This window comes from Miniopterus schreibersii (genome assembly GCF_964146895.1).
Source record: "Miniopterus schreibersii genome assembly, chromosome: 9".
In the NCBI taxonomy this organism is placed as follows: Eukaryota; Metazoa; Chordata; class Mammalia; order Chiroptera; family Miniopteridae; genus Miniopterus; species Miniopterus schreibersii.
The window spans coordinates 39,842,954-39,855,117 of NC_138118.1; the positions used below are offsets into that span (position 1 = coordinate 39,842,954).

Genomic DNA, 12,164 nt, shown 5'->3' on the forward strand with positions numbered 1-12,164 from the left:
TATGCTCAGTTGAGCATTGTTCAGTTCACCTAGACTTTGCCGGTTCAGTTTCTAGTCGAGGCACATGCCTGGGTTGTGGGCTCGATCCCCAGTAGGGGGGGGGTGTAGAGGAGGCAGTGATGGATGGTCTCTTCCTATCTCTGAAATCAGTAAAAACATATTTTTAAAAAACGAAACAGTTGTTCATTTGGCATTGTGGAACATTCTTGTTAGATAATTTAGCAGTTTCCCTAGTAAGTGTGGACAGAAGAGTAAATAACATAATATCAAAAGTCTAACAAGGAAAGGAGAAGGAAATTGTGGACATTGGGGAAGCAGAAAGGAAATTGTCTGAGATGGACAGGAGACAAATGACAAAAAGCAATCAAGGGAGAAAATGGCTGGTCACTTCTAAGTTTATGCTTATACCTCCACAGCCACAGTTTCAAGTCCTGTGTCAGAGAAAGCTAGTACTCTCACCTAGTCACTGTGTTGCTGGTCAGCAATTTCAATGTGTGTATCAAACAGACTAAAGAAAATCTTGTAAAAGCGTACATACCCATTGATCTAGTGATTCTACTTCTAGTAATTTATCCTAAGGAAACAAAAGTCCAAAAGTTTTAGCCTAGCTGATGTGGCTCAGTGGTTGGGCATTGACCTATGATCCAAGAGATCTTGGTTCGATTCCCTGTCAGGGCATTTGCCAGAGTTGTGGGCTCGATCCCCAGCAGGGGGTATGCAGGAGGCGGCCGATCAATGACTGTCTCATCATTGATTTGTCTGTCTCGCTCCCTCTCCCTTTTTCTCTCTGAAATCAATAAAGACATATTAAAAAAAAAAGTCCAAAAGTTTTATATCTAACTATGTTGTTTGTGCTTTTGCTTGCATTAGAGATAGATAAAAGCAAAAAACTAAGGTCTAAAATGGGACTGATTAAGTAAATTATAGTACAGTCATATAATGAAATGCTATAAAGACATTAAAGAATTATGGGAGAATATTTCCAAGAATAAATAATATATTATTATTTGTAGTAAATTGTTAGGTTTATGAAAGATTTTTTTAAAAGATGGTCAATGGTGTTCACTTTGGTGGGACAGTGAATAGTATTTGTATTTTGCCCTTGGATTTTTCTGTATTTTACAGTTTTCTATATTGTAGCTGTACTTAGGATAGCAACTATAAATGAACACAATAAATACTATCTAAAGAGAAAGGAAAAAACCTGATCCCTGATGGAAGGGGTTATGATCAGTATTTAACTTTAGATTTTTTACCTCCATGGCTGAACTTATGTAAATTTTTGGTGTCTTATTACAAAATAGACTATATTTTCTGTGGAAAATATGCAAGGAATATAGAAAGTATCTATAGTCTTATCACCCTAAAACAACCATGTGTTGTATGTTGTGTGTAACAGATAAATACATAGATAGATAGATAGATAGATAGATAGATAGATATACACAATACTCAAATTATATATATTATATGTATATACATATATATATCCAAACTATATACATATAGTTTAAAATAGGGATTGGCAAACTTGCTGTAAAGGTTTGGCATTATATATTATAGATTTTATAAGGTATATTCTGTTTCTGCTGAATATTTTCCTCCCCTCCCTCCCTCCCTCCCTAGCCTTTAAAAATGTAAAAACTATTCTTAGCTTACAGACCTTAAAAAAACAGGCCTGGGCCAGGCTGTAGTTTACCAACCCTGATTTAAATTATGTAGCACATTGATTTTAATATACTTAAGAGTATGTACCACTTTTCCAAAGTATTATTTAACAACAGTAAAATAAATTACCAATATATAATCAGAAGCACAAGACCTAGTATGAATGTTGCCCAGATTAGCCATTGGGCATTTTTGGAAATGTACTTCTGCCAGTAACCCTTAAGTAGAGTTGCAGAGAATGGGTCATTGGAAACATATTAAAAACTATATTATAGGTTTTTTTCTTTCTTTGCCTTTGAATAAGACTTTGTTGAAGAATATAAGTAGCAGTTGCTATATGTCATTGAAATTAATTTTTGTCATTTAAGTCAGTGGGTAGATTGTGTGCACTCCATCATCAGTGCTACATGGCTAATTTAATGAAAGTATCATATATTGAATGAAATGTTATGAAGAGTTTTCCATCAAATGAATAAAATAACCTGTGAATTTCTTTTCTAGATATGCTCAGTGAAGGAACGGCATGCCAGTGAAATGAGGGACTTGCCGAGTCGATATGTTGAAATAGGTATGCCTTCTATAAGTATAGAACCTCATAGTAGACACCATTGTTTTTTTTAATATATCTTTATTGATTTCAGAGAGAGGAAGGGAGAGAGAGAGATAGAAACATCGATGATGAGAGAGTCATTGATTGGCCGCAGCCCACAACCCAGGCACGTGCCCTGACCAGGAATCGCACCCTGATCGCCAGGATCCTAGGTCGATGCTCAACCGCTGAGCCATGCCCAGCCGGGCTAGCCTCCATTTTTTAAGACCATGTTCTTCTTCAGGCCTTATCACTTGGGACCTTGGTGAAATAGGTCAAGGAGCTTTTGTTTTAAGTTTTGAAACTTCGTTACAGAGACCCTTTTTAACTATATTTCTAATTTTTACATAATAATTTTGTAGTTGGCTTTGAAGTTGAATAACGAGTGGTTTGGGCTCTCACTTTGCCTAACACATGAATTTTGAACAAATTTCTACCTGCCTCAATATTCTTATATATAAAATGTGGTAAAGAATACCCACGCCACATGTTGTTTGTGAGAATTCCAAGAGTTAATGTGTGCACAGCTCATAGCACAGTACTGACATCTGGTGCTGTCAACATGTATCTTCTGAATATTAATTTTATCATTACTGGTCTGGTCCAAACTGCCATAATCTGTTTCTGGATCACTGCAGCAGCCTCCCAACTGGTTTATCTCCTTCCCCTGTGATATACTATAATATAGTCTCCCCAGTGCAGTCAGAATACAAATCAGATCATGTCACCACCCTTCAGCCTCCTCCCATTGTTCTCAGGATAAAAATGAGCCTCTTGAACATGACCACAGGGACCTGTGTCAGTCCTCACCTGCCTTTCTGGCATCAGCCAAGCTTCTTCTTGGTCCCTGTGCTGCAGCTACACTGGCCTTCTTTCACCTATCCATGCTCCTTCTTCCCTTCTGTCTAGAAAGTTCTTCTTGCCTCTTTACTTCATTAACCTTTAATCATCATTAATCGCACCTCAGCTCAAGAATTACTTTCCTGAAAAAGCCCGCTGGACCTCCCTAACTAGGTCACATCCTCCCATTATGGTCATGTGGAACACTCCTCTTTGTAGTAGCACTCGTTTCAGTTGTAGTGATCATGTGATTATTCATTGCATTTCTGTCTTTTCCACAAAACTGTAGCCTCCTTTAGAGTACACACGTGATCTATCTGCTCAGTGTTTGTATCTCAGGAACCTGGCACATAGTAGGCACTAAATAACATTGTGCTGAATGAATCAGTGACTCTGGGAAAGAACTGTTCAGCGGAAGTATGCCAAGGGTGACATACTATTTATTTCTACAACTTAGTACAAAAGTTACTCACATAGAAAGGATGAAAATTGACTGACTGTTGTCAGTTAAACAGCTATTTTTATATTATTTAGAGCAATAGGAGACATATTTGTATGGTAAGAAAAGTTTTTGCTGTCTTACAAGTTAGCTGAAAATTTCATTTATGCATTTGGATGATGAATGGGGAATATAAATTTGATGGGTAATTTTAACACAGTGAAGCTGAGATAAATCATTTGCACATGACTATATTTCTAAAAACTGAGACAGACTTATATTACCTACATGGCTGATATGGTTTTAGCACTTAAATCTGGGATATTTTGTACTTGAAGTCAGATGTTGGTGGTAGGGTTTTAATAACTTTTTGCCTTAGAAGGATAAATACATGTACAACAGTTGTATGCAGAATATAATGGTACTGAGAAAAACTGAGGAACAAGATAATAGGGAAGGCTGATAACTCTCAGATAAAGATGATATTTTATTATCTCTATCTTCTATGCTGCCATTCTCTTGCCTACCAGAAAAGAAGAAAAAAGGGAAACCTTTAAACATCTCAATACATAGTGTCCTGAGAGATAAGTATTAGAATACTTTAAATACAGATGAATTAAAAAAAAAGATAAGAACTCTGGGAATTTTTAAGGATGTAAAAATTTCCAGGGAGGCATAAAAATGTAGTCAATATCTCATTAGTTGATGTTTATTGCTCATGTAGTAGGTGTGGGGCATCATGCTATAAGCCTTACTGACATTAGTTCACTTCACTCTCACAGCAGCCCGTTGAAGGGCAGGTAGTATGCTTCTCATTCGATAGATGAAGAAAAATGGGGCTTAGGGACGAAAATAACTTGGCCAACATCGTACTTCCATGGCTTTAAAATGGATAGAATCCTCTTGATAAGGTTATTTCACCTTCCCAAGCCAGAAAAACCTGGAAGTGATAATACCTATCTTTGTAGATGGTTGTGAGAATTAAACATGACATAAATAATGCCTGTCACACAATGCTTGGCAGACAGTAAGTGCTCACTGAATCATGGTGGTTATTGTCACCATGCAAACTTCCATCCCAGCTCTCTGATCACTAATAGCTGGCCCAGTAGTGGCTTTGGAGGCCTGGGATCACGTTATTAAAGTATAGTTCATCTGGACTACAATTTATGTGAAATACAATGTGCTTGAGTACTAACAATAGTACATTACTGACATTTTACTACTATAGTTAGTGGTTAAGTACCATATTTTCCCCTCTTGAGAGCAAACCTTTAATAATATAAATCATTTCTGCAGCAGGAGGCCAAGTGGTTTAGATAAGAGTCCTTGACTAGGATAAAGGAAAAGAGAAATATGAGGAGGTCTGGATTATAATTTGCTTTAGCCCTGAACAGTGTGATCTACGGGTCTTTAGTAAATTAAGTGAAAACAACATTTAGATTAAAGAAGTTCTGTGACTATACATTTCTTAGAAGCCAGGTGTTTATAACTCTTCCTTATAAGTCAAAATCTCAAAAACACAAAATTTATTTCTCTCTATAGGATATTAATTTATTTTTTTACATAAAAAATAATAATGATAATAAAGATTTTGATTACTGTCTAATCTGCAACCCATGAAGATATTTTCTACACATAAGGCTTTTTAATGCTATTTCTTCTTCCAAATTATTGCTAAAAGTAGGTTGTAGTCTATGCCTGCCCTATTTATTCTAACTTAGCTTGGATTGCCCATGTTCTCTTAGGACTCCCTAACCCTCTGGCACTTTTCACCAAAGTCTTGCATGGTCTTTATGAAATGGTAGTTGGAAAGCTGATATTATGTTGTTGGGAAGTGAAGCCAATATTGGTATGCTGTTTTCTGGGTGTCTACTTCCAGGGGCAGATGACTTACATGCAGGGAATTAAGGGTTGACTTCCTAGTCTTGATTTTATACAGAAGTTTGTTTCAAAGAAATAAGAAAAAAACTATGTGGGAATCTATGTATAAAATGACAAAAAAGCCAGGAAGAAAGAGGGAGGAGACAAGACAGGGCATCTTTTTTACTTTAATTAAGCGTCAATTGTTCTGCAATGACTCTTAGAATTTAGCATATCATTCTATTTTCATCCTCTTGATTAGGTAGGAAAACAGTGACCTAGAAATGGAAGGTCTGTTTGTGTGGTGGAGGAGAACTGTGAGATAAATGTCTTTCTTCGATCTAAATATATCTCTCCATCCACCTGTTATTGTTCTGACCAAGACATGCAGGTTCCAGCAGTGGGACAGTTCTCATGTGTGTTGACATAGTTCATCTGGTAATGTTATCTGTCTCACCAGAGTTAGGACAGCTCTGGTGGTGTTGAAGTTATTTTGCTATGTATGGTTTTCTGTTCTGTTATAATTCAATTTGACTGTCTACAGTCTATTAAATTTTCTTTTCTGCATTGGATTTTTTCTTAACATTTTATTTTGAAAATTTTAAAACGTACAAAAAGGTAAAGAATTTTACGGTGAGCACATGTATACTCACCTCCCAGATTCTGCAATTAAGATTTTACTCTACTTGCTTTATTTCATGTCTTTCCTCTATCCATTCCTCCTCAAAGTAAGAACTCTTTCCCACTCTGTGCTAGGGATTCAAATGTTTATCGTTGTTAGTGGAATTAATAAATTTTTTCCATAATAAGTAGTGGTAAGAAATCTGCAGTAACAAATGTATTTTGTCTTTTTTATAAGAACAACCAGCAAGCACATGCTAAATACATTACAAACAGTATTTCTTTTGATCTTCACAATGATCCCAATAGATAGTGGCTATTCCATTTTATTGCTGAAGAAGCTGAGGTTTAGAAGGGTTAAGTAACCTGCTCAAAATGATTACATTTGTAAGCAAAGAAGGCAAGTTTGAGCTCAAATATGCCTAGTTTCACATCTGTTGCTCATACTCTCTATGCTTTACATTCTTCCCATGCATTCCCTTTACCTATGCCCTGACCCTTGTTTGCAGCCAGAGGAACTGATGAGAAAGAAAGAGGCTTGCTCCAGGCATTTAAATAAAAACTGTAGGGTAGAAATTCTCTAGAATCCAAAGACCCCTCCCTCTTTTTTAAACATTTAAAGAAAATGTATGTTTTTTATTGATTTTAGAGACATTGGAAGGTAGAGGGAGAGAAACATAGATCAGCTACCTCCTGCAGGTCCCTTACTGGGGATGGAGCCTGTGTCCTGAGTGGGAATTGAACCTGAGACTTCTTGGTACATGGGACGACGCTCAACCAACTGAGCCACACCAGCCAGGGCCAAAGACCCCTTTTAATATACCAGTGGTGTCTCTTCACCTCTTCTTCAAACACCCAAATGAAATGGAAGTGCAGTAGATTTGTTCTTTTGTTTTCGTTAAGAGAAATATTTCATGTGGAGAAGTAAAAATTGTATTTCCTGTTGTTTTACCCGGGGATTGACAGCCCTTCATTGTGTCTCCTTCAAATGGTTAGAGAATAAACATAGTTGCCTTGAATGGCTATCAAATTTGTTTCTAAGGAAAGGGAGCCAAATCCAAACTGTGATGTGATTCTTTCAATTTTTTTAAAAAGAAGAGGTCTTGTTTGCTATTTTGTAGTGTTTAACTTAAGTGTAGTTGATGAATCAAGGTAGTTTGGAGGTTTTATTGGTCTCTAAAATTATTTATTTTTAAATTTTATTTTATTGTGGTAAGAACACTTAATATGTGATCTACCCTCTTAATGAAGTTTTGAGTATACAATACAATATTGTTAACTGTAGGAGCAGTGTTGTGCAGCAGCTTTCCAGAGCTTACTCATCTAGCATAACTAAAACTTTATGCCCATTAATTAGCAATTCCCCATTTTCCCCTCCTCCCAGCCCTTGGCATCCACCATCCCACACTTTGATTCTATGAATTTTACTGTTTTAAATATGTCATATATAAGTGGAATCATGCAGTATTTGTCTTCCTGTGACTGGCTTATTTTACTCAGCATAAAGTTGTCAAGGTTCATCTATATTGTTGCATACTGCAATATTTTCTTCTTTTTTTTAAGGCTGAATAATGTTTCATTTTATGTATGTACCGCATTTTCTTTATTCATTCTTCTGTGAACATTTAGGTTGTTTCCCCATCTTGACTATTGTGACTAGTGCTGCAATAAATGTGGGAGTGCTAATATCCCTTCAAGATCCTTATTTCAGTTCTTTTGGATGTATGCCCAGATCATATAGGTAGTTCTATTTTCAATTTTTTGTGGAACTTCCATACTCTTTTCCATTGCAGCTACATCATTTTGCATTCCCACCAACAGTGTGCAAGGATTCCAACTTCTTCGCGTCCTCGCACACACTAGTTGTCTTTTCTTTTTAAACAAATAAAATTTAAGTAGCCTATTAACAAGTTAAAGTATAACTGTTTGGTTGGAGCTTTTTTACTCAGCAGGTTGTTGATCATTACTTTTTCTGTTGTCTAAGTAGCGAGCGTTTTGTAAGCTACTCACTGAATTCACTTCTCCTCAGCGCTGCTTCATGAGTGCTGAAGTTCAGTAAATGAGATAATCACATCAGCTTAACTTTGTCATTTAACACAGACGTTTGCTGAATATTGATTCAAAAATATGGAATTAAATTGTAGACTAAATTTGTTTTAAATGGTTTTGACTTATGTATATCATATATACTATGCCTGATGATTAGCCACATTGAGCATTTTTTCTTATGTCTTTGGCCATCTGTATGTCCTCTTTGGAGAAGTTTCTGTTCACGTCCTTTGCGCATTTTTTAATTGGATTGTTTGTCTTCCTCTTGTTGAGTTGTATGAGTTCTTTGTACACTTTGGAAATTAGCCCCTTATCCAGTGCATCCTTGGCAAATATGTTCTTCGATACCTTGGGGTTCCTTTGTATTTTGAGGCTGTTTTCTTTTGCTGTGCAGAAGCTTTTTAGTTTGATGTAGTCCCATTTGTTTATTTTTTCTTTTGTTTCTCTTGCCCTAGGAGATGTATAGGTGAAAATTCCACTATGTGAGATGTCTGTGACATTACTGCCTATATTTTCTTAACAGGATTTTTATGGTTTCACAACTTACATTTAAGTCTTTTACGTATTTCGAATTTATTATTGGGTATGGAGTAAGTTGGTGATCTAGTTTAATTTTTTTTGCATGTACCTGTCCAATTTTCCCAGCACCATTTATTGAAGAAACTGTCTTTACTCCATTGTATGCTCTTGCCTCCTTTGTTAAATATTAACTGATCATAACGGCATGGGTCTATTTCTGGGGTCTCTATTCTGTTCCATTCACCTATATATCTGTTGTTGTACCAATACCAGGCTGTTTTGATTACAGTGGCATTGTAGTATAGTTTGATATTGGGTAAAGTCATCCTTCCCACTCTGGTCTTCTTTCACAAGATGTCTGCAGCTATTCGGGGTCTTTTTTGGTTCCATATAAAATTTTTGGAATATTCTACCTCTGTGAAATATGCTGTTGGTATGTTAATAGAAATTGAATTGAATCTATAGATTGCTTTGGGTAGTATGGACATTTTAATATTAATTTTTCCAACCCATGAGTACGGTATATTTTTCCACATGTTTATATCTTCCTCTGCTTCTTTTTTCAGTGTCCTGTACTTTTCCGAGTATAGATCTTTTACATCCTTAGTTAAGTTTATTCCTAGGTATCTTATTTTTTTAGTTGCAATGGTAAATGGGATTGTTTTTTCAGTTTCTTTTTCTGAAAGTTCCTTGTTGGGGTATATAAATGCTGTCGATTTTCGGATATTAATTTAGTATCCAGCTACTTTGCCAAATTCATTTATCAAATCTAGTAGTACTTTGCTGGAGCCTTTAGGATTTTCTATATACAATATCATATCATCTGCAAATAATGACTGTTTTACTTCCTCCTTTCCAATTTGGATACCTTTTATGTTTTCTTCCTGTCTGATGGCTCTGGCAAGGACTTCCAGTACTATGTCGAATAAGAGTAGTGAAAGTGGACATCCCTGTCTTGTTCCGGTTTTTAATGGAAATGGTTTTAGTTTTTGCCCATTGAGAATGATGTTGGCTGTAGGTTTGTCACATATGGCCTTTATTATGTTCAGGGGTGTTCTCTCTATTCCCTCTTTGTTGAGAGTTTTTATCAGAAATGGGTGTTGGATTTTGTTGAATGCTTTTTCTGCATCTATTGATATGATCATTTGATTTTTCTCCTTCATTGTGTTTATGTGATGTATCACATTTATTGATTTGCGAATATTATACCAGCCTTGCATCCCCAGAATAAGTCCTACTTGGTCGTGGTGTATGATCTGAATGTATTGCTGGATCTGGTTTGCTAGTATTTGTTGAGGATTTTAGTATCCATGTTCATCAAGGATATTGGCCTGTAATTTCATTTCTTTGTAGTGTCTTCATCTGGTTTTGGGATTAGGATGATGCTGACCTCATAAAAAGAATTTGGGAGTTTTCCCTCCTCTTGAATTTTCTAGAATAGCTTGAGGAGAATGGGTGTTAATTCTTCTTTGAATGTTTAGTAAAACTCACCTGTAAATCCATCTGGTCCCAGACTTTTGTTTGCTGGGAATTTTTTGATTACTGCTTCAATTTCATTAGTTGTAATCAGCCTATTCAGGTTTTCTGATTCTTCCTGATTCAGCTTTGGAAGATTATATGTTTCTAGGAATTTGTCCATTTCACCCAGGTTGTCCAGTTTGTTGGCATATAGTTACTTATAGTATTTTCTTAAAATTCTTTGTATATCTTTTGGTGGGTCAGTGGTTATATCGCCTCTTTCTTTTCTGATTTTATTTTTTTGGGTCCTCTCTCTTTGTTTTTTGATGAGTCTGGCTAAAGGTTCATCAGTCTTATATATCTTTTCAAAGAACCGGTTCTTGGTTCATTGATCTTTTGTATTCTTTTTTAGAGTCTTTGTCATTAATTTCCGCTCTGATCTTTATTATTTCCTTCCTTATACTTCCTTGGGGATTTTCTTGCTGTTCTCTTTCTACTTCTTTTAGTTGTTGTTTTAGATGGTTTAGTAGAGCTTTTTATTGTTTCTGAGGTATTCCTGTAATGCTATAAACTTTCCTCTCAGGACTGCTCCTGCTGTGTCCCATAGATTTTGGGTTGTTATCTGTTCATTTTCGTTTTTCTCCAGGAATTTTTCCAGGAATTTTTTGATTTCTTCCTCGATCTCATTGGTAACCCATTCATTATTTAATAACATGCTATTCAGCCTCCATGTGTTTGAATATTTTTCAGTTTTTTTTTTATAGTGGTTGATTTCCCGTTTTATGCCATTTGTACTAAGATACTTGGTATGATTTCAGTCTTCTTGAACTTGTAGAGACTTGTTTTGTGCCTTAACATGTGGGATATTTTTGAGAATGTTTCATGTGCACTTGAGAAGAATGTATATTCTGCTACTTTGGGATGAAATACTCTGTAAATGTCAATTAAATCCATTAGATTTAATGTGTCATTTAGGGTCTCCGTTTCCCTGTTGATTTTTTGTGTTGATGATCTGTCCAGTGATGACAGTGGGATGTTAAAGTCCCCCACTATGACTGTGCTGCTGTTGATCTTACCCTTAACATCCACCAAGAAAATTTTTATATATTTAGGCGCTACTATGTTGGTTGTATATATCTTTATAAGGGTTTTTTCCTACTGTTGGATTGATCCCTTCAGTATTATGTAGTGGCCTTCTTAGTGTCTTGTTAGGTTCTTTATTTTGAAGTCTATTTTGTCAGATATAAGTATTGGTACCCCAGCTTTTTTTTCATTTCCGTTTGCCTGGAATATTTTTTTCCTTCCCTTCACTTTCAACCTGTGTGAATCTTTTGCTCTCAGGTGGGTCTCTTGTGGACAGCATATATATGGGTCCTGTTTTCTTATCCATTCAGCAACCCTATGTCTTTTGATTGGACCATGTATTCCATTTACACTTAAGATTATTATTGGTCAATGCTTATATAATGCCATTTTTATTTTTTATGCCGATGAACCTTTCTCTCCATATTTCTTCTTTTTCTTAAAGCAGTCCTTTTAGCATTTCTTGCAATGCTTGTTTGGTGGTAGTGAACTACATTAGCCTTCTTTTGTCTGGGAAGCTCTTTATTTCACCTTCAATTTTAAATGATATCCCTGCTGGATAAAGCAGTATTGGTTGCTGGTTTTTGCTTTTCATTACTTTGAGAACTTCATTACAATCCCTTCTGGTCTGAAGTGTTAATGTTGAGAAATCTGCTGTTAGCCTTATGGGGTTTCCACTGTAAGTCAGTGCTTGTCTCTCTTGCAGCCCTTAATGTTCTCTGTTTATCCTTAACCTTTTCCATTTTAATTATGATGTGTCTTGGAGTGTGTCTCTTTGGGTTGTTCTTGTTTGGAAACTTCTGTGCTTTCTGAACTTGTGTGGCTTTCTCCTCCATCAGCTTATGGAAGTTTTCTGTCATTATTTGCTTCGCCAGGTTCTCTATCCCTTGCTCACTTTTCTCCCCCTCTGGTTCCCCTGTCATGCGAATATTGTTTTATGTCGTGTTTCCCAAAGTTCCCTTAAAATGTCCTCCTGCCTTTTAAGTGCTTTTTCTTTTTGATGCTCTGATTGTTTTTTCGTACCTTATCTTCTCA

General features: G+C 36.0%; 1 protein-coding gene across 2 annotated transcripts in view; it reads left to right on the forward strand.

Annotated features, from left to right (window-relative positions):
- VPS41 (VPS41 subunit of HOPS complex) overlaps positions 1-12,164 on the forward strand; it is a 184,657-nt gene that overhangs the window by 95,728 nt on the left and 76,765 nt on the right. For both annotated transcript variants that reach the window (XM_081147818.1, XM_081147819.1), the window contains one exon: positions 2,170-2,236. In XM_081147818.1, coding sequence (XP_081003944.1) covers positions 2,170-2,236 — 67 coding nt within the window. The remainder of the gene's footprint in view (positions 1-2,169; positions 2,237-12,164) is intronic.